Source organism: Aegilops tauschii, chromosome 2 (genome assembly GCF_002575655.3).
Source record: "Aegilops tauschii subsp. strangulata cultivar AL8/78 chromosome 2, Aet v6.0, whole genome shotgun sequence".
NCBI classification, from domain to species: domain Eukaryota; kingdom Viridiplantae; phylum Streptophyta; class Magnoliopsida; order Poales; family Poaceae; genus Aegilops; species Aegilops tauschii.
The window spans coordinates 614,224,263-614,247,619 of NC_053036.3; the positions used below are offsets into that span (position 1 = coordinate 614,224,263).

General features: G+C 43.3%; 1 protein-coding gene across 2 annotated transcripts; it reads right to left on the reverse strand.

The window, feature by feature from the left end:
- Positions 1 to 3,268: 3,268 nt before the first annotated feature.
- On the reverse strand, positions 3,269 to 14,893 carry LOC109768635 (DNA-directed RNA polymerases IV and V subunit 2). 2 transcript variants are annotated; one of them, XM_073509282.1, is made up of 9 exons: positions 14,594 to 14,839; positions 12,536 to 13,163; positions 11,727 to 11,933; positions 9,991 to 10,871; positions 9,574 to 9,865; positions 7,915 to 8,865; positions 5,117 to 5,388; positions 3,601 to 4,093; positions 3,292 to 3,550 (listed from the first exon to the last, which is right to left on the reverse strand). In XM_073509282.1, exons 2-9 carry the CDS (start codon positions 13,136 to 13,138, stop codon positions 3,434 to 3,436), a joined length of 3,816 nt encoding a protein of 1,271 aa, XP_073365383.1. In that variant the 5' UTR covers positions 13,139 to 13,163; positions 14,594 to 14,839; the 3' UTR covers positions 3,292 to 3,433. The 2 variants fall into 2 exon arrangements, with proteins under 2 accessions (XP_020182974.1, XP_073365383.1); XM_020327385.4 differs by having other exon boundaries at positions 3,269 to 4,093; positions 14,594 to 14,893.
- Positions 14,894 to 23,357: the final 8,464 nt, after the last annotated feature.

Here is a 23,357-nt window from a genome sequence, read left to right on the forward strand (position 1 = left end):
GGTTCTTGACTGGCACTAAATAGAGCTTAGCATCACCAAGAGTTCCCCCAAACACTTCACAGTGGCGTTTGAAATAATGCCTAGTGAAGTGCTTGCAAGGAACCCACGGTGAGACCAAACATGATTCACCACTAGCACAACTCTTGTGATTCGCGCCGGTATCTAGTAAATTCTTGATTACACCGGGAGTCCCCCCCCCCCCAAACACTTCACATAAGCTCTTAGAAAGGTGCTTCATAAAGTGTTTGAAGGGAACTCTTGTGGTTTATGACCTGCAATATCTGTTAAGTGCTTGGTTTCACCAAGAGTTCCCCCAAATACTTTACATAATACCTGAAAGATGTGCTTTGTAAAGTGCTTTAAGGGAGCTCCCGGTAATACCAAACGTGGTTCTCGGATCTTGGTGACATTTTTGAATAATGCGTCGTGAAGTGCTTGCAGGGAACTCGTGGTAATACCAAACATGTCTTGTGTTGATCAGCTCTTTGGGTTCTTGTCCGGCATTGAGTAAAGCTGGTGGCACCAAGAGTTCCCCCAAACACTTCACGGTGGCATTTGAAATAGTGCCTCATGAAGTGCCTACAGGGAACTCATGGTAATACCAAACGTGATTCTCCATTGGTACAACTCTTGTAGTTTGTGGCCACTATCTAGCCCCCCCCCCCCCCCCCCCCCCAAAAAAAACACTTCACGTAAGCCCTCGGAAAGGTGCTTAGTGAAGTGTTTGAAAGGAACTCCTGGTAATCCCCAAACGTGATTTGTAGTACATCTTGGTGTGGTTTATGACTTGCAATATCCGCTAAGTGCTTGGTTGCACCAAGAGTTCCCCAAACACTTCACATAATACCTTTTAAAAGTGCTACGTAAAGTGCTTGAAGGGAACTCCCAGTAATATCAAACGTGGTTCTTAGCTCATTGGTGCATTTCTCTTGTGATATGTGGCCAATGTCTACTAAATGCTTGGTGGCACCGAGAGTTCCCCCAAACACTTCAGATAAGTTCTCGAAAAGATGCATCCTGGAGTGCTTGAAGAGAACTCCCGATGAAGCCAAACTCGATTAATCCCCATGCACCCAAGCGCAAACGCTCTCAAATCCTACCGATACCGCTGGTTGGCACCCAGAGTTCCCCCAAACACTTCACTATGCAAAACTCTATATCCCTGCATTGCGCACTTATAAAACAGTGCCAATGCAAGAACGAGGCAGAAGCTAGCTAGCAACTGAAGTGGTTTGAGGAGAACTCCAGGTGACAACCAACTAAACTAGCTAAGAGAGAACTCATGTTCATCTCCTGGACCACACTTCGCTTGTTTAATCTGCTCTGCTGATGAGCGCATACGCGGCTGCTATTTATAACTCTAGACGAAAGACTGGAGATCTGGTAGCAAGCTTGTTGTCTCCTGTGGACTGCGGTGCGAAATGCAATACATGGTCTTGGTGCTGGACGGATGATGAACCTGGCAATGAACCTAGCCGTGATGCAGCCTAGGTTAGAATGAAGCTGGCTAGCTAGAGCCAAGGGAATCTCGTGAGATGTGGCCTTCTATGCCCAAGATTGGCAATTCCGAATCGTACAAAAGCTTATGGTGTAAAGGTGCGTGCCCAGCCTGCAAATTCCTTATCTCCTCAAGCAGCTACCTAGCTAGTTAGAGATCAGTGTCGTTGCCGACATTGTTCAGTTTGTGTCCACGAACATTTCTGTCAGCGCAAAGGGGGTGCAGTGCAGGGATCACGCTATAATTATCATTATCATGCCATGCAACTGGTGCAAAGGTTGCGCCATTTGCAGGACAGGGGCTAACAATTTGTTGCAGGAAAATGTTCCATACATCTCATGGGTGGATGTTTTCGTTGCAATAGTGCTGTGGTGCAGTACCTTGATAAAGTCATGGCTCATAAGGAACTTAGGTAGAAGAAAATTAAAGCAATCAGGCACTTTGGTGGAAGAGAAAATGCATTTTTCGTGTGAACATTTCACACTGTGATGCAGCAGATCACAGTGTTTATGCAGAGTTTATTAAATAGTGGTTTCAGTACCTTGATGACCTACCAATGTACTCGACTAGTGCTGTTAGCACTACTTTTCACAAATACTAGTGTCTTTGAAATGTGCCATCAGTCAGCAGGAGAAGAGAATCCATGTTGAGAACATAAGCGGAGAGTGTGAAGATAATCTTGTACTCCTACTAGCTAGTGACTTTGCAACGAACTAAGCGTGAGATCATCATATACACAGCTAAAGTATTTTCACTTGCCGGTTGCATGTCGGTGGTCGGTGGGACTTCATGTTCATCAGTGTCAACTTTTTTTAGGGGATAAACAGTGTTAACAAAAGGGCAGCTACTACATACACAAATAATGCGAACTAGGACACATTTGGTAACCCAGATGCCAGAGCACATGGACCTAATCTGGTACTCCCTCCGTTCCAAAATAGATGACTCAACTTTGTATTAACTTTAGTACAAAGTTAGTACAAAGTTGGGTCATCTATTTTGGAACGGAGGGAGTATTTCACATTAGAAAACCTGTCCAATGGGCTGGCTAGTTGTCTCATTATGCGTGCGTGACTGTATAGCGTGGGCAGGCGGAGAAAAGCCACTGTGACACTGATGGCAACACACTATGTGAGGTGCCACCACAGGATCGATGGCTAATATTCCCAAATCCCAAAGGCCATACAACAGAGCGAAAAGCTAGCTACAAGAAGGTGTCCAGGTTCAATGCACTCGATCCCTGTCGTCGATCAAAGTTCAGAGACCCAGATGATGACTAGTTTCAAAGCAGAGGAGATACTTGGAGAGGGCATGAAGATGGATGGAGATACTTGGGGTATAAGTATCTGTATCTTTGGAGAAGCATCATTCGCAGAAGCGAGATGATGGCGATGCGGCGGGAGCTTCTCTTCTTCCTCCTGATGCCGTAGGAGGAGGAGAGGCCGTCGACGTCTCAATTGGAGTTCCCCCATTCACACTTCTTGGCTCTCTAGTTCGTCCAGGTAGGGAGGAGGGTTTTGTCCCTGTGATCTCCCTTGCGATGCTTGTACAATCATATGGTAGGGGTGATAGGATTGTTTCTTCTCCTTTTCCTCTTGCTGTTGCAGCTTGATTGTATGTTTGTTGTATCAGGGCATCTCGTCGGTTTTGGCCACTTTGTGTGTTCACAGTAATGTGCTCCGATCCACGGTGGTGTCGGCAGTTCAGCAGTCAACACGAACTCGGTTACACATTCCACAGCAAACACGAACAGCTCAAACCAACCAGGCATGCCACAAGCTAATTCTGTTCACTAGGATAAAAGTTCATTCCAGGGGCACAGTGAAACAGGTTCAACCAGCTAGCAGTGTTTCAACAGAATTTCTTCAGGCCAGAGGCACAAGACATCCTGCACTGCACGAGCAGCTTCGCTCCACATGAACACACCCGTCCAGGCTACGCAAACGCCATCGTCACAAGGAGTTTCACATAGCCACTACACATGTCCATAACCACGGAGGACCTTAACCAGCTACATGTCCATAAGTCACCATAGATAGATAGACAGATAACCTATATACACACACCACGAGCCAACGACGACGAAGCTCGGTCTAGCAGACCTCGGTCTGGAACTTGAGGCAGATGCCCATGCTGAAGAGCTCCTGGTAGAGCAGCTTGGCGCCGTAGGGGACGGCGATCTTGACAATGTTCTCCGAGGACTTGCAGAACCCGCAGTAGGGGCCCCGGATCTTCCGCCCGCCCGAGACGGGCCGCATGATGACGTTCGCCCCCCGCTCGCACGTCTGGCAGATGCGCATCTCCGAGAAGTCGCTCAGCGTGAAGAGCCGCTCGTGGAGGTTGGCGGCCGCGCCATGGGCCAGCAGGCAGTCGCGCTCCATCTCCCCGAACTTGACCCCGCCGAACCTCTTCCTGTCAGCGACGGGCTGCCTCGTGAGCGGGTGCACCGGCCCCGTGTTGCGGAACTTCACCTTGTCCTCGGCCATGTGGATCAGCCTCTGGTAGAAGTTGGGGCCTGCGAAGATCAGTTGCTGCATCCTTTTGCCGGTTTGGCCGTTGAGAACGCTTTCAGCTCCCCCTCTTGAAAACCCAAGCCTGGAATACAACAAGATGCGTCAATTTTGGACATTTAATTACGCAACAACGTGTACTGGAATGTAGCCTGAACTGGTAGCTAAACTCAAAAGGTATTTCCTGCATAACTATGCAGTATGACTCACAGGGGGTAATATAGATACTACAACGCCTGGTGAGATTGAAGAAAACAATGGATATCTGATTATTGTGCTAAACAGTTCAATTCCTGCTCAATTGTTACATTTACTGGATTCTGTTCTTCTATGATGATACAAGAACAGAAGAATGTCATTTTACCGTTGTCAACGACCGGTTTATGATCATTAGAGGTGAACAGCGAATGTGAAAAATAATACTACAGAAGTGCATAATCACATATAACAAGATATGTCAACCGTAGAAAATCTAGAAGTCAAATGTCAAATCATATGCTGGTCTGTTTCAGACTCAGACAAGTATAAATACAAGGAAATGAAATGTCAGAAGCAGAAGTGTGGAACTTAGAAAACATGTATCATAAGTTCTACCCAATTTTTAATCAGAACATGTTCATCCAATTGATCAATAGATCAGGAATAAAACTATCAGCACAACTATGCAGGTCATTATGTCCACTTGTAACATTACACTGCCGTTACTTTGCTCTATAACAATACAGTAATGAATATAACATTTCAGGATAGCAGGGTGCCCTTTTGTGATGTAGAAAAATTCACAAAAGATTTAACTTAATCTGTACAGGCAATTAAAATTTTCAACTAATAGAAAATAACAGCAAAAATGGAGAGGTGGCCGTCATTCAGGAGAAAAGATTAAATACAAAGAGGGGAGTGATTTTCTTGCTAAGGCACTTATTGGCACTTAGTATGCAGTTCTAACTTCTATAGATTGCAATATTGAGGGAAGAGGGGGAGGGGGGCTATGGCCCATAGTGGGCAAGACACAGCTCCACCCCTGTGCTCAAGCATTGAAATCAGTAAATATCTCTCTGGTGTATCCATGTTCAAAAAGGGGCTGGTTTGGAATTAAGGAGACACTTACTTGTGCAACTGTTCCGAGATCACTTCAACTGTTGCTGTGGTGAATGGTGTTGCATATCTGATTTTACCACCAAGAGCGATTCCCTTTCCCAAAGCAGCTTCAAGCAGCTGGCCTGGAGTTTGACGGGTAGGAAAGGCGTGTGGATTTATCACGATGTCCGGAACTATTCCTTGGCAGGTAAAAGGGAAGTTCTCCTGAGATTCCAGAAAACCAACAACACCTTTCTGTCCATGCATGCTAGAAAATTTATCTCCAACACAAGGTGATCGAACCTGAAAATCCATGTCAGCAACATAAGTTTATGGCTATCAAAAGGAAACACATGCTCAAAGACATTGCAAAAAGGATAGGGAATTCAAGATTCCAAAAAAAGGATAGGGAAATAGATGATATGAGACCGGTGGCCAGCTGGATGTCTGGGTAGCGGGTATCACCTAGCTGACCTTGATCATGTTATATAATAGTACTCAACAGCAAAATAAATTTGTGAAATGGAAAAAAATGAGACTTGGGCAGCACATTTGCCTATTTGTGACCATCACCACCAACTCAAACTGCCAGCGACAGCAAAGAGGTAGTGTGTCACTGGCATCGGTCAGGCACACCTTAAGCCCAGATCAAACCCCCCAAGGTTCCCCTCCATCTCCCTCTCCTGGCAAAGATTAGGCAGATCAACCCAGCAAGGTTTCCCTCATCTCTTCTCTTAGCAAAGGCTAGGCAACCATGTCCGAACAATGTTCTACACTCAATAATAAGTGTCTCAACTTTGTACTAACTTTAGTATAAAGTTGTACTAGAGTTGAGACACTTACTTTGAGACGGAAGTAGTAGTATGTACACCTCAAGTTTTCAAAAAACGATACTAGATGTACCTTTGGGAATAAAATGTGCACTTTCAGTTTTATGTGAAAATGTATATTTTTGTATCGTCGAAGAAAAAAATGGGGAACATGTGAGGCTCGGTGTTCAAGAAAGCGCTTTTAAGCGACGCTTAAGCGCTGAGCGATGGCAAGGCGCTTGCTTCGCTTTTGCCCTAAGCGGTAGATTAAGAATTTTAAAAAAATTGGCCATAATTTGGCTGTTTTGGAACTACTGGTTGTCTGCTTGCACAATAATGGCATTATGCCATTTATCTTATTAGTAGGCTCTGTTCGGGAACTATTTCCTTCATATTCTGGCTACATGATCTTTATTAGGCTATGTCTATTTGAACTGAACTACATTTTAGTTGTTATTTTGCTTGCTATTTGAACCTGATGTGTATTTGCTATGGTTTGAACTGTATTTCAGTTACCCATGTGCCATGTTTCCTAATTTTCCTGTGTATATTATTCAAAATCTGTCAAATTCTAGCCAATTTCAAAAAATATTTAAGCACCCATTGCTCTAAGCTGTGGCCCTCCGCTTAGCTTACGCTTTCCGCTGTTTTGAACATTGGTGAGGGTGATGCTACATTAGCTTTGCCCTTTTGTTTCGCACAGCACACATGCACACACATTTTTTGCGAGAAATTATATCTGTGTATATCTATCACTTGCTTAATCAGAAAAGATTAAGACCATGCACCAGACAGTTAAACACCATATGCATTGATTCCAGCACTTAAGTATTCCAATACTCCATTCACATATATTTGCTTAAGAGTTTGAATGCAACTATGACAAGTACTTTCTGTGATGAAATGTCAGTAAGCGCTATAAAACTGTTAGTGCCGTGAGAATCTTAGTAATACCTTCTCTATATCAACAAATGCACTTGCGCTCCTAGGTAAAGTTGAAAATTTTGCTTGCACATTCCCAAAAAGTTCTTTTTTGTAAACTGAGTACTGACACATTTATGATAGAAATAAATGCACTGGGAAGAAACTTAGCTGATATACAAAGAGGTGTTTTGTTGGATTACCACACATAACTAGTGTTCTCTTACCACCAACCATTCTGCTTAAACTAATTTTGAATTGCTACAAGAGTAATTGTATACTACTACATATTTTAAGCACAGGCATATTAATTATGTATGATAAGGTCACTTTGCACCAATTACTTCTCTTGGGTATCATGAGTGCACACTGATGATTAACTTCCTAATCTCCTGTTTCCCTCTTATATGGTAGGAAAGTAGGGTAACCAATTCTGCTTCACAAATGGGAAGATGAATATATACAACAGTATTCTCTTGAGACCTAGATAATTACTAAACCGCCCAAAAGCAGCCCTCCTCCCCAAAATAAGTGTCGCTGATTTAGTACAAAGTTAGTACAACTTTGTGCTAAACTTATTTTGGGGCGGGGAGAGTACTATATTATTAGGCGTACGAAAGGAGAGCAAGCCCAACTAACAAGCATTTTAGTTGCAGTTGGCTTCTGTTGGTGTAGAGCAGAAGGCAAACATTCAGCGAGTTCTACTGTTTATAAGGTGAATACAATTGCTAGTAGTAAAGTTCAGTGCATGTAATGTGCTAGATACTCCCTCCCTTCCGGATTATAGGGCTCAAATCTCATCAACCAAGGCATTTTGTGAGTGGAGGAATGTATCTCGTACTTTACAAAACTACCCCAATTAAACTCATGCATTAATTTGGATTAATTACAGTGCATGCATGCTTGGCCACTAGATGAGTAGGAACATTACATGCATTGGTGTGTTCCTTTTTAATTCTTGCATGCAAAGATTTAATGCGCATTGGAAACTAAAAATGAGATGGAGATGAGCCCTCTAAATTGGAAAAACAAAAAAGTTAAGATAAGCCTTATAAACCGGAAAGGAGGGAGTAATAGTTATTCTTTACTGAATGTATACCTGTCTTAAAGATACAACAGCAAAATGCTTCCCCTCATCATTGGCTGAGAGCAACACTCTCTGGACCATTCCCTTCTCTGTATGCTTCAGCTTAATACTATGGTCCTCACCAGATTCTGACACTTTCCCAATTATAATGTCACCAATCTGAAGACTTGAACCCACAAAAGGTAATCCATCATCATCAAGATTGTCAACTCGTCCTCTCTTGCTTTCCATTTTGCCGAAGTTTACTTTCTCCTTCATTTTCAGTCGTTTGCTGGGCCCTTTGGTCTCTACTTCTGCCTTATAGCTCCGCATGAGCTCAGTTCTAAACATACCACGTTCAAGAGAAGCTCTATTCATAACCAGGGAGTCCTCTTGGTTAAATCCCTGATGAATATTGACTGCCACTATCGCATTTTGTCCATTGAAATATTCAGGCCTAGCAAAGTCATCTTTTCTTCCAAAAGTATAATCTGATCTGCCGATGCAATCAGCTGAAACTGTTTTGAAAAGGGGTCTCTGAGGGTAGTAAAGCTGATGAGAAAGAGTATCAACTCTGGTAAGTGGATTTGTTGTGGAGTATCCAATAGCTTGCTGTGAGTGCTTTTCTGCTTGGTACAGCACCCTTCGAGCAAAATTATGATTTGCAAAAGGGATAAGACCACAGCTTAATCCCAACAGAAAAGAAAGATCCAGCTCACAGTGAGTATAACCAGAAACCTCCTCTCCACTACTCTGAAATAGGTGCCTGATTCCCCAGGCACATTGTATATCTTCCTCCTCTTCAACACCAATGAACTCAATAATTTCTTGCTGCATTAGTGCCTGAAAAGAGTACGGAGAGCCCTTCCGTTTTGTAATTTTATTTAGGTTCTCAACCACAAGAAGAGGCCTGAGTAATCGCCCTGCATCAGAAAACACCCGTACTTCTCCGGGAGATTGGTGCTTGTCCCTTTTGATTTCAACCTGATCAGACGGAACATGAAGCATAAGCAATACGACAAATGACACTGCTGCATAAAACATTAGCACATAGTGCGCAAATAGAAAACATATGTAGCAACAGGTATCTCCATTATTGTGCGTCAGATAAGGAAGCAATCTAAAATTACATTACTCAAATACCAAAATTTTGGAAACACAACAGAAATGCATAGTAGGAATTATAGTGGGCAAATAGAAAACATATGTAGCAACAGGTATCTCCATTATTGTGCGTCAGATAAGGAAGCAATCTAAAATTACATTACTCAAATACCAAATTGGAAACACGACAGAAATGCATAGTAGGAATTACAAAAGGAAAAATACATTTAGGGAGATAGTACCGACAAATTAAACATGACAATAATTACAAGAACTCGATAGAACGATTACAGAGGGAGTACAAAATATAGAAAACAGAGCATCATGATGCTAGATTGCATGGTAGAAGTAAGAAGGCATGCACTATGGAAACTGTTATATTCAAGCAGATTGGATTTAACTTGCATCGATCTATGATTAACCAAGCATGCAAATTAGACCTGTCCAAGACTTACGACACATCATCAGCAATTCTTCTTAACTAAACATGGTACGTATGATGTATCACTGAACCTAGACACCAAACATCTAGATAAAGGACAATGTATACTCGGCCAAATGCTTCTAACCATGGGAAAGAGAGCAAACCTGTGGATCGATCAGACCACCGCGTCTCATGCACCTTAAACGCATGACAAATGAAGCTGGATCAGCACAGGATCCTACCCAATCACCATTCAGGAAGATCTTGTCCATTTGGGGAATCTTCTTAGCAGGAATTTCATCCAGTTTATTCATTCCACAAGAAACAAATCTGTCAATCAATGGCTGTGCCACTCTAGAGCTAACAATAGCAGTAACAGCTAGATTTTTCACAAGTCCACAGTTTTCACCATCAGGAGTGGACATAAAACACATCTTTCCCCAGTAAGATGGATTGCTGCAAGGTTTTTTCTGCAGGTTAGTTCGCATAAGGGCATAAAAAGCAAAAAAAAAAAAAGGGGGGGGGGGGGGGGGGGGGGGGGGCATGTAAGTGTGCAGCACTTGGTTTAAGAAATTACTTACGGATATCTTGCATCACCAGCTTTCCCAGCATAAGCAACCTGCTGGCGACTTTTCCTCAAGTCTGACATCATTTGAAGAGGATTTGTTCTCCTGAGCGTTGCAACAATTCCTGAGCATCTTTCATTTCTTCTGTAGGGATGGCACCAAGAACCAGTAGCGAAGGCACGATTTATACCATTAGTAATAATTGAAGCATCAAGATAGCGCATTGGAAATTCTAGATCACGGTCACTATTCAAATCTCTCTGCATGGCCTTAACCATGAGCCTCTCTGCATGCCTAAGATGCGCCCGAAGTTCTCTTCCAAGCAGTTGACCAGGTAACTCCAGCCTCTTGTTCCTGAAATCATCCTTATTATCACATCTGCGCTTCCCAGTAAAGGCCATTAGAAGGCATTTGACCATGTAACCTAAGAAAAGAGCTTTATTCCTATTCCCCTTTATACCAGGAAAGAGATATTTAGCGATATAATCATCAAATGACTCTCCTGGAGGAAATTTTGAACTCTTGACCTTATCATCAACACACTGTCGGGCTTTATCAGACTTACGAAAGCCTTCACACAGTTCGTCAGATTCACTAATAGTTGCAGATATCGCGTTGATAACAGAAGCATCACAGTCTCCCATATCTATCATATCAAATGCTTCCTTATCAGATGATACGCCTAGCGCAAAAAACATTAGCCAAATCGGCAGATTGGCATACAAGAAGGAAATGGAAATGATTTTGCTGCCACTGAAATCATTATTCTTTGTAGAATCAATCAGCTTCACATATATGCGTCTTCGTTTGATTTCAGACAAATAAGAAACAGTCCAGACAGGCCGGTCAGCAATCCAAATCCTAGTCAAGCATCTTTGCTCTTGGGCAATAAATATCTGCAGTGTTCAACAATGGAACCACAGTGACCATAGTGAGATCCAAGAAGCACAGCACATATGTTATGAAAAAAATGCCTTTTTTAGTACAGTTATTACTCTAAGAGTCACACCCCAGGAGAATATCTAACTGGACCAACAAGATCACGAACTGAGTCCGCACATGTCAGTGTTATCAGCAGAAGCTCATCTTCATTTAAAACATTGACCTAACTTTGGAAAATCTTCACTAGTATGTTACATAGGCTGGAGCGGATGACGTGTGGTTCATCCAAACCTCCTACCTCAATTTCCCACATTATTAAAAGATCTCTAACAAGATGTAACAAAGTAACCAACTAGACACTGCCACACAAACTAAGGTAACCGCCTCTTAAAGATCTAAAGATAACAAGGAGCACAAATGTGCCTGCGTGACGCTGGTCTAGGGTGAACTCAGGTAGGCATGACGGTGTTCCTAAAGTATGTAAGAGTAGGCCAGTAAATAATGGCTTAACATGATCAATCATATTATTATTTTATCCGTAGCAAGGCATGGCTATTTAGCTAGTTTGGTAGAATTTTATCATACTGTTCTAATAACATATTGTAGCTTTTTGAGATCATATTTGCGGAACAGGGCTAACACACAAGAGTTCAACATATGGAAACAGACCAATTCACATGGTACTCATGTAAACTCTCTTTTCTCAGAATGATTTCAGTAGCATATATAATTAAAAGAAAACTAAGAAAGCTCACAAGCTCTGTACTCCGTCTTAGTGACAAAAGAAGTGTTTAAAACATTTGATAATACAACACTCCCTGCATGATGCATCAACTAAAATAAGCAAAGAGAGATCAATAGAATTATACCTTCTCCATTCCCCTGATCAAAAAGTATCCACCAGAATCATAAAGGCAGTCACTTTCCCTGAGTTCACGCAACCAGCATAAATTTGAATTAACCATAACTGGAAGGCGGCCAATATTCACCACATGAGTTTCATCCATAAGAACTCTCTTGTGACCAAAAGGATCTTTCTCTGTTTTAGACTTGTCACTTTTCTCCATAGAATAAATCTGTTAACAGTTTAGAACACGTCAGTTAATTGAGTGACTCAATGACTGTAACACCTAAGTGCACAAATATGAGTACACACCATGAGACATCTTAGCACATAGTTTACTAAAGTAAACTAACATACCAACACAACAGTTCAATAGGATCAAGCGCATAAAGCATTAGCACACGTGAGTGATATCTACAACTACGTATGTTGCTGACTGCTGAGCTAATCTGGGAACATCAAGCAGCCATTTGTTCCTTGACTGCTCCATCTCATGTTCTGTCAATGGACTATTTTGCTATATTAATTAGGGTACCAGGGAATAAAACAACTAGCAAATTAAATGAAGATGACGTCAGCTTCACAAGATCAGTAAATAGACAGCCAAGGTCTCGTGTCTTTTTACAGGATTAACTTACAAGAACAGGATTGAAAATGTGTGTTGTCAACAGCATAAAAACAGGGTCATGACATGCATGTCACAGCATTTTACAGTTTCAAGTAATTTTAGGGGCATCGATTCTAAAGATTGCGTGCATGTGTTCAACACTTCATAAACAGACAACAGCATAAAAGAGTAAGTAATTGGCAATAAAGAACATGGAGACTGCTGACCTGAATATGCACTTCTACTTCCATTTTGGAGGAATATGTCATATTTTGGAGGCGAGCATGTCTAGGCTTGAGCTTAAGTGACTCCTCATCAACATCATCTCTGCCAGACCAAAATACAGGCTTTTCCAGTTTCACTCTACCAAACCTGATAACAGCATGCTTCCAACCACCGGGCCCTTTCTTTGACAAATCATAACTTGGCTCGACAGTCACTTCTCCAAGTGAATCAAAAAGCTCTTGGAGCCCATGTGAGACAAACTCATTGTAAGAATTTATCTGATGGCTAATCAGACCAAACTCATCAAAAAATGACCTTGATGCTTCCTTGCAAAACTTCTCTAGGCTTCCCAGGCTCATGTCAATTGGAACTTCTGCATGTGACTCAGAAGAGTACTTTCCCTTACCATCACCATCCGAGGATGGTTTCCCATTCATATCAGCATCAATAGAAAGCTGTTCTCTGTCAACATCCATAGAAGACTGTCCATTTGAATCATCCACGGTATGGGACATGCTCTCTTCATTGTCATCCAATTGCATAGAGTCCAGCTCAGGCTCAGCGCCGTTTGCTGATTGCCCACTATCGCTTTGTGGATCTTCCATTACGCAAGCACAGGCAGTTAAAACCCTGTCAAGTATCGCGATTCACGACGCCGTCATAAAACAACAGGTTAGATATTGATAATTTGAATTGAAAAAGGCAATATAAATGCCATATATGGTACAGCATTAAATATTGGAAATTGAATTATCGAAATGATACACGTGGTACATGTACACACGCACGTGTGCAGTGTTCTCTCAAAAAGGTGAATACCTCAATCCCAGCAGGTTAATAAATGAAGCATGTGGCGTAGAGTGCGCTACGTAGCACAGAACGTCCAGTGACAGATTGCACAAACGAAAATAAACCCTACCGTAACTTACTCCAACGCCGCTACAGAAGTAGAAAACGATGATGTCGGCTACCCTAACACCAAACAAGTCACAGTGTTGACACCCCTGGCTCACAATTATTACCGTTCACGAACAGATGCCGTGCACTGCAAGCCATTCAACATCATTTGTCAAAGCAACTACAAACAGAGATCCTACCCATCTACTACCTATATTTTGGCAGGGAGGTAGTATGTGGCTTACAGTGCGGTACATAGAACAGAACAACTAGTAACCGATTGCACAAACAAAAAGAAACTCTAATCTAACTTACTCCAATCAAGTCACCAATTGCCACTACGTAAACAGAAAACAATGATGTTGGCTACCCTGACCCAAACAAGTCATGGTGTTGAGACCCCTGGCTCACAATCATTACCGTTCGCGGACAGATGGCGTGCATTGGAAGCCATTTAACATTCGTCGAAGCAACTACAAACAGAGATCATTCCATCTATGTGTCTTACAGTGCGCTAAGTATCACAAAACGACTAGCAACCGATTGCACGAATAAAAAGAAACCCTACCCTAACTTACTCCAACGTCGCTAGGTACGCAGAAGACAATGATGCCGGCTACCCTAACACCAAACACAATCATCACCGTCGGCGAGCCGAGGAGGTGCATTGGAAGCCAACGAACGCTTGTCAAAACAAATACAGACAGATCGTCCCGTCTATGTGCCCCAACAATCTCAATCCCGTCAATCAATCAATAATACAACGCAAGCAGCAGTGCTTAATCACAGACGGGGAGATCTAACAAGGGGGGCCTTCGGCATGCGTGTAGGTGACTGAAACCCCAAACTTTCGTCAGTTACCGTCTTCTCGTTGAAGAGAAAAAAAAAACAAGCTTTTTGGGGGAAATAATCTTTTCTAGGGTTCGTCGCCGACGGAACGGATCCGTCCAGCCCGGGTAGGCCCGCGCCAGCCGGGCGGAGCGAAGGAGAAGGACGGCAACGACGACGACGAGTGCCGCGCAGGGGCGGAGGGAGGGAGGGTGGGCGGGCCTGGAGGCGCGGCGAGGGGGAGGGGCAATCGAAGGATCTACGGCGCCGGGCTACCAGCGAGGCGCGAACGGGAATGTTGGGTGGGAGGGGGGAGCGGCGGTGCCGGGCCGTACCTGCGGCGGGGTGGGGCCGGAGGCGGGGGCCGGAGGAAACCCAGGTGGCCTCGGCTGGACGAGGGGGGGCTCCGGCGGTCGATGCTCCCGAGGGTTGGGTGGGTGGCGGTGAAGGGGGGGCTGGCCGGAGACGGAGGGGTTTAAATGGGGGAGAGTGCGCCGGAGGACGGGGAGGGGGAGTGAGTGTCGAGGGAGGCGAGGCCGGCGCGGTGTCAGTGGGGACTGGATTCTGCCGCTGTGCTGTCCGGGGACGGGGAGGGAGGCACGGCGGCCGTCCAGAGTGCGCTCAGCCCCAGATCCGACGGCTGGGGGCGCTGCTCCGCGTGGATCGAGGGCACGCCGCGGGATCTTCTGTGCGGACACGCATGGCTCGTTGCAACGGGGTCACAGGTGGCGGCTCAGGTGGTGCCGCGGCCGGACAGGTGTGCAACAGAGGCGCAGCGGCGGTCACGACCCGGTCGCGGCGGGTCACGGCCCGTACGGGTTGGGTTGGATCCATCTTCTTCAGGTGGGCTTCATCGTCCTCAACCAACTCAATAAGGTTTAGTACTCCAACATACATGTCTGGTTGGGTCACCCTCGAGATCTTTTGTTCGCCCTTGTAAACTGTGTGACGGTTGAATAAAGCTGTGTTGGTTTGTCTCAAAAAAAAAAGTACTCCAACATAATTACCATAAAAAAAAAAAAAGGTCGGTGCTCTCGTCGGTTCGCCTCAGCCTTGTGAAAACCTAGCCACCGCAGCCGACCCGATGAGCGGAGGGGGCGGGCGCCCCGGACTCCGGTTTCATCGGGGTTTCTTTACCTCTGTCATGAATTATGTTGAAGTACTAAATTTAGAACCTCAAATGTCGAGGCTCACAGAATTTAGAATGTCGAGGCTCACAGAATTTAGAATCTACTTCTTTACTTTCTTGTTTATTTAGCCATGAATTTAGAACCTCGAATGTCGAGGCTCACAGACTAGCAAAGCACGCGTTAACGCTTGGGGTTGGCCGCCATGTCTGGTTGGGTCACCCTCGAGATCTTTTGTTCGTCCTTGTAAACTGTGTGACGGCTGAATAAAGCTTTGTTGGTTTGTCTCAAAAAAAAAAGTACTCCAACATAATTACCATAAGAAAAAAAAAGGTCGGTGCTCTCGTCGGTTCGCCTCAGCCTTGTGAAAACCTAGCCACCGCAGCCGACCCGATGAGCGGAGGGGGCGGGCGCCCCGGACTCCGGTTTCATCGGGGTTTCTTTGCCTCTGTCGGCTGCTCCGGCAATAGAGGAAAGGGGGTAGAATCTCGGAACCTTATTAAGCGGTAGGTGATGGCGGCGTGAGATCGGATAGGCTCTGTGTAAACCCTAGCCCTCGTCGCCTATATATGACGGGGCTAGGGGGTAGCCGTTCTCATCTACTCTCGTAGATTAGACTCTCGGTAGTCATTCCCATCTCGAAGCAGCGGTTGCCTCGACTATCGGTGTTGGATCCGATAAGCAGTGTCATCTCGGGTCCTTTGGATTTGGGCGGACGCTTGATGTGTTCTCGTATCGGACAATTATACATGTAATGATCCTCGTTTTTCCTACTCTTTTGTGGTCGTGGTGTTGCCGACAACAAACGAAGATGATGACGGAAGGACATCCCTTGGGGATCAAGGTAATGTTCCCCCGATGTTTTTTGCGCTAGCAGTGTGGCTGTGGCCTTTCTTCTCACGTTGATTGTTTTACTGGGTAACAGATCACTCTATGGTGATCTGTGCTCCCTTTTCGGCGCCATAGTGAATCTGGCAGAAGTTTGTTCAGGAGGTGGTTCGGCTCTACGATTTTTTATCGGAACATGGCTTCTATGATATCGGCTTCATCTTTCGTGTGTTCGTCCAGCTATACCTTAGCACACAACTTATCGGCATCAGGGTACAATGCCAGGCCATCTCTTGTGATTGAGCGGCAACAGTGGCGCATATTCAGCTAATGTTGGAGTTTGAATTTGTTTGGCTCTCTAAGGACCTAATTGCAATTTTCTTGTGTTTTTAGGATGTCTTATACCGTTAAAAGTCTTCAACATAACTCCAATGCCATATTTGCATAAGAAAAAAAGGTTAGCTCCATATTGACATTAGAATTGTGCAACTAAAAGTATAATTAGTGTTTGGAGTTATCACCATAGACCCTCATCGTAGTCGGTTTTGATAAATAGTACCTATATCGACTCTCGGAGTAGGTTTTGATAAACCAGTAGCTCTGCTGACTATCGGAGTAGGTTTTGAATAAAAATGCACCATACAATTACAAGGGCACGTTCATATGATAATCAGAGTCGTTGTTGATACACACATATCTATACTGACTATTGAAGTAGGATTTCTTTCTTGTTTTAAACAGAATGAATGCACGCTATACTCTTTCCCTGTTATTTTAGACGCAATTAATTTCCTTCCTTATGCACCGTAATTAACACGAATTTCTTTCTCGTTTTAAACAGAATTAAGGCACGCTATTTTCTCCCTCCCATTTTAAACGCAATTAATGTTGATCTCTTTAAGAGCAAGAAAATCAAAAACTTACTGGATAGCGTGGTAATCGAACACACGAACTGAACATTGATTCTCAAAGTACCAACCAATCGAGTTAACTAATTGTTTTGTTGTGAATTTGGAAAGGGCAGTGGTGTTGTCAGATACCTCATCAACAGTAGCTAATATTGTTGAATTGTTTGATGGGAATGAGAAGGACCCTAGTGCTACCCCGCAGAAGAATGCACACAAAAAGAAATTGAAAGGGGTAGACGGAGAAGCAGTGGGAAGTGGCACAAGCACGAAACTTGTAGCGGGATCGGCGGCACCCCTCGAGGGTGACTGCCGGAAGCAATGAATGCCTTGGCTCTGAACTGTCGGGGATGCGGGCGGCCCAAGACAGTTCAAGAAATCCGCAACTTGATTCAGTTGCTTTGTCCGAGTTTGATCTTTCTCTCGGAGACCAAACTATCAGCTACGAGAGCGCAAGATCTAAGATTTAGACTGGGATTCAGACACGCGTTTGCTGTCAATTCTGAGGGGCTCAGCGGTGGCCTCATTTTGTTCTGGAATGATGACTCAGTGGTCAGTTTGAAATCTTATAGCAGATCTCATATTGATGTCTTGATCCGAAATGAAAATACCGGCGGTAGGGAGTGGAGATTCATTGTGTTTTATGGTGAACCAGTGAGAGTCAGAAGGAAGAAGAGCTGGGAGTTGCTTAATTATCTGAGAAGAGAGTATGATAACCCGTGGCTTTGCGTGGGGGATTTTAATGAGGTACTAGAAGATAATGAGCAGTTTGGTGGGGCACAAAGGGAGGAATGGAAGATGGAGGGATTTCGGGACGCGGTTAATCAATGCCGGTTCACTAATTTGGGCTATACGGGGTTACCCTATACTTGGGATAACCGGCAGCAAGGAAATAGAAACATTAAAGTTAGACTGGACCGCGGCCTCGGAGATGATCGTTTTATGGAGTTGTTCGATAATACTCGGGCAACTCATGTGCAAATTACCGAGTTTGATCACTGTGCATTGGTGGTGGATATATCTAAATCGGACTGGGCATCTGGCAAAGTAACAAACATGCCTTTTAAGTTCGAAAATGCTTGGACTAGACATGAGAACTATTCTCAAACAGTTGAGAATTTATGGGTCCCTTCGAATGGGAACCTGCAACAAGTAACAGAGGCATTGGCTATTGTTAAGAAGGGACTCCGGAAGTGGAATAGAGAGGAGTTTGGCTTGGTGCAGAAATAGCTTAAAAACATTGAGGACCAGGTTAGAGAATCTGAGAGCAAACTCCTTATGGCAAGGTCCATTGACTGAAGAAAAACATCTTGTGAAGAGGATTTCAGAGCTTTTGGCTAGAGAGGAAATGATGAAAAAACAACGCTCCAGAGTTAATTGGCTGCGGGAAGGAGATCGCAACACTGAGTTTTTTCATGCTCAAACTAAAGAGAGGGCTCGAGTAAATAAAATTAAGGCGCTAACACTGGATGATGGCAGCACGGTCACGACGCAGCCTGAACTGGAGGAGGCAGCCATTAGTTTGTATAGAACACTCTTCACTGCTCAGGAGGAGACGTTTCCGGAGGAGATCACGACGTATGTTGATACTAAAGTGAGTGATGAAATGAATGAAAGGTTATGTGCCCCAGTTTCTGATACGGAGATAGAAAGTGCTCTTTTCATGATGCATCCGAATAAATCGCCAGGAGTTGATGGTTTTACAGTTGGATTCTATATTAAGCATTTGCACATCCTAAAGAGCCCGGTGTGTCATGCAATCCGTGAGTTTTTTGTAACAGGAGTAATGCCATATGTGGTTAACAGTACAGTGCTGGTTCTTATTCCCAAGATTAAAAACCCTCAAAATCTTGCCCAGTACCGACCGATCTCACTTTGCAAAATCTTGTATAAGATAGCTTCTAAGGTACTCGCACTCAGGTTGAGGCCTATATTGGATGAAATTATTTTGGAGGAGCAAAGCGCCTTTGTCCCCGGCAGGCTGATATTTGACAATGTGTTAACTACATATGTATGCATACATTACATGAAAAGGAAGAAAGGGAAGAGTGTCGATTGTGCAATGAAGCTTGATATGACAAAAGCGTATGACCAGGTGGAATGGTCGTACCTGAGGGCAATTATGCATAAACTGGGGTTTGCGGATATGTGGATTGATAGAGTTATGGCATGTGTGGAAACTGTTACCTTCTCAGTCAGAGGCAATGGTGTTATTTCTCAAACTTTCAAGCCAACTAAAGGTATCCGGCAAGGGGACCCCATATCTCCTTACCTATTTTTGATTTGCTCTGAAGGTCTGAATTGTATGCCGAAGAAAATTGGAGAGGGGCACTTAACCAGAGGAATTAGAGTTGGGATTCATGCACCGTGGATCACACATTTGCTTTTTGCAGATGATTTCTTAATCTTTACGCAGGCCACTGAAGCTGGAGCAACTAGAATACATGATATACTAGAAACGTACAGGAGGGGGTCTGGACAGTTAGTAAACAAAGCAAAGTCTGCAATTTTTTCAGCTCTAACTGCGAGGATAATATGAAACAAAAGGCACAGCAGATTTCTGAAATTCCAACTGAGGCATTGATGGAGAAATATCTAGGACTCCCTACTGCCCTAGGGAAGTCTGCATACTCACAATTTGAAGGTGTTGTATCTTCCATTAAGAAACTTTGCAATGGATGGTTACCATTGTTACTGAATAGTGCCGGCCGAGAGGTACTAGTAAAATCAATTTGCCAGGCCATCCCCACCTTTTCCATGAGTTGTTTCCGTCTATCTAAAAACATGTGCAAGAAGATAACGAGTGTGCTAACTCGGTTTTGGTGGGGAGGAGATGGCAAAAAGAGGAAGATGCATTGGAAGAAATGGATTGATATTGCAATACCGAAAGGGGAAGGAGGCATGGGATTCAGGGACATACAACTATTTAATCAGGCCATGCATGCTAAACAGGGCTGGAGGTTATTAACAAAGCCTAACTCCTTGTGTGCTAGGATCCTGAAAGGTAAATATTTTCATGACAGGGATTTTATGGAAGCTAGAAAGAAACGGAATTCTTCTCACACTTAGAGAGCGATATTACATGGCCGAGAACTCCTTACAGGGGCTTAATCAAGCGAGTGGGGGACGGCAGCAGTACTAGAATTTGGGACGATCCTTGGATCCCTGAGAGTAACAGCAAGCGACCTCTGATTAGGCGGTCGAATACCAATGTGTCCCGAGTGGAAGAACTGCTACAACCTGACTTGAGTGGGTGGGACATGGAGAAACTGGAAGCAAACTTTTTTGAATCGGACATTTCTATGATTGCTAGAATTCCAGTGGGTAGAGTGCAGGAGGACTTCTGGGCATGGCACCCGGATCGGCTGAGAAACTTCACAGTAAGATCAGCCTATAGACTAAGTGTGCAACTTAGAAGAAACGATGAAATACCAGTAGGCTCTGGTGGACCCGACAAGACATTCTGGAGGAAAATGTGGAGGCTTCCTGTTCCTCCCAAAGTCCGAAATTTTTGGTGGCAAGTAATCAAAGGGCTTTGTCCCTTCCAAAGGGGTTCTATGCCAGAGACATATTGAGCATGTTGGCTTTTGCCAAGCCTGCGGACAACATGAAACCATTCGACACACATTGTTTGAATGCACATGTGCAAAATTGTTTTGGCAGGAGATCAAGAAGTTGACATCAACCAAGATACCAACTTTGCACCCTGAAACTTGGGCGATGGATATAGTAGAAGGAGAGGAGGTGAACTAAACAACGGCATGTATCATCTTATGTGGATCTTGGGCTGTCTGGACAGAGAGAAATGCATAAACCCATGGCGAAACTACTCGATCCATAGCACAATCTGTAAAATGGACAATCGATGTAGCCACAGACCTAGCAGTTACAGGATCACAACATGCAGTCCGCGCGAACAAGGAAATGCAGAAGTGGAAGCTTCCAGAGGAAAGTTTCATCAAAATTAATGTGGATGTTGCTTTATGTGAAGAAACTCATGAAGGGGGTACTGGTTTGGGGGTGCGAAACCATGAAGGTAATTTAATCAGAGCACAATCCATATGGTATGAATCGGGTCTCAATGCAAGATCACTTGAAGCATATGCCATCACAGATGGCATACAATTGGTGGCAGACTTGGGGTATCGGAAAGTCATTATTGAATCTGATGTTCAACAAGTTATTAAACAGTGCAATTCTCCTGGGCTAGACCGATCGGAGATAGCGACCACTGTGAACGAGATACAAGAGCTTGCGGGATTTTTGAGGAACTTCAGTTGGTTTTTACACATAGAGAAGCAAATGAATTAGCGCATCTTTGCGCTAGGCAATGTAGTTCCTCTAGGAGAAGATGTATTTGGATAAACTATATCCCATCCTTCCTTACTGCTTGTGTAATGAAGGAATGTAATCCCGCTGTTTAAATCAAGGGATAATTGTATTTATACCCTTAGTTGTGTCCCCCTCAACCGAATTGCCCCTAGTTTTTGAAAACACGTGGTCTTGCCCGACCCACTTTGTCATCTTGTGCTTTTGCCCTTTGACCTTTTGACCATCACTTTGAAAACTTCATAACTAATTCATACTAAATCAGAAAAATGCAAATAAGATACCAAAATGTTCCGAAAAACATCACGTATATGTCAATGTCACTTGCATTCATGACAAAAGTGTTGGTAAGTGCCCATCCGAGTTTTAGCTCTTATCATACCCTCGTGAAACTTGGCAAGCACTTAAAACATTTACAATTCTTTGCCACCAAATTTTTCTTGAATTTTTTGAAGTTTTTTAGATTTTACTATTCATGGTGGTATGATAAGAGCTAAAACTCGGATGGGCACTTACCAACACTTTTGTCATGAATGCAAGTGACATTAACATATACGTGATGTTTTTCGGAATATTTTGGTATCTTATTTGCATTTTTCTGATTTAGTATGAATTAGTTATGAAGTTTTCAAAGTGACGGTCAAACGGTCAAAGGGCAAAAGAACAAGATGACAAAGTGGGTCGGGCAAGACCACATGTTTTCAAAAACTAAGGGCAATTCGGTTGAGGGGGAGACAACTAAGGGTATAAATACAATTATCCCTTAAATCAATAAAGGTCTTGAATTCCAAAAAAACTAGTTGTTTTGTTCATAATTTTTTTACGCAGTACTTGTAATTTCTTTATATGACGTCAAACCCAAAATAAAAAGGTGAGTAGGGGGATTGAAAACTGAACGAGTAATCTCATCGGTCTGCTTTTACAATTATGCGTTCAAATTCCGTTCCACTTCGTTTAAAATTCTGGTAATTTATGCATCACAGACTTGATAACTTACATACAAACACATTGATAAGTTTTCATCTGGGGAAAAAAATATTGAAACATACCCCGATAATTCTATATAAATATCTTGGTAATTTATGCACCACATACTTGATAACTAACATATAAGACATTGATAACTATTCCAGCGTAGGAAAAAGTTGTTGAAACATACTCCCTCCGTCCGGTGAAGAGTGTATGTTTGGCTTTAAAATTTGTCCACAAAAGAGTGTACTTCTATCTTCCCAATGCACATTAAAATAGAAAAAATGCTTCTCTCTCATCACACAGTAATCAAGACCAATAACATTCTACACATGGTCTCCTTAATTTCTACATGCACTTAGTTTATTGGGGGTTGGGTAATTAAAGAGGAGAGATGGTGATTTGCACCTTTCCAATGCATTTTTACTCTACTCCATAATTTGTTCTAAAATTTCTATATGTGCACTTTTCACCGGACGGAGGGAGTACCCTGATAACTTCTTTGTAAATAGCATCATATTTTACTCGCCATAGACATGATAACTTACGTACAAACACCACGATAACTTTGATTCAGAAGATTTTTTGTTGAAAACATACACCAATATTTTTTGTGTAAATAAGATGGTAATATGATAACTCACGTATAAACACGAGGATAAAATTTGACCCCAGGATATAGGTTGTTGAAAACATACCCCGGTAATTTCTCCGTAAATAGCAAGGTAATATACATACAACAAAGTTGATAACTCACGTACAAACGTCGCGGTACCTTTGACTAGGGGTATGTTACCCTCGATAACTTCAGTGCAAATAAAATGGCAATCTACATATAACAGAGTAGCTAGTAAGAGGGGGATTAAATGCATGCTTAGCTAAGAAAGAAAAAAGGAACTTAATCAACCGTTCGGATTTGTCCCAATATTCCAAACGTTTGG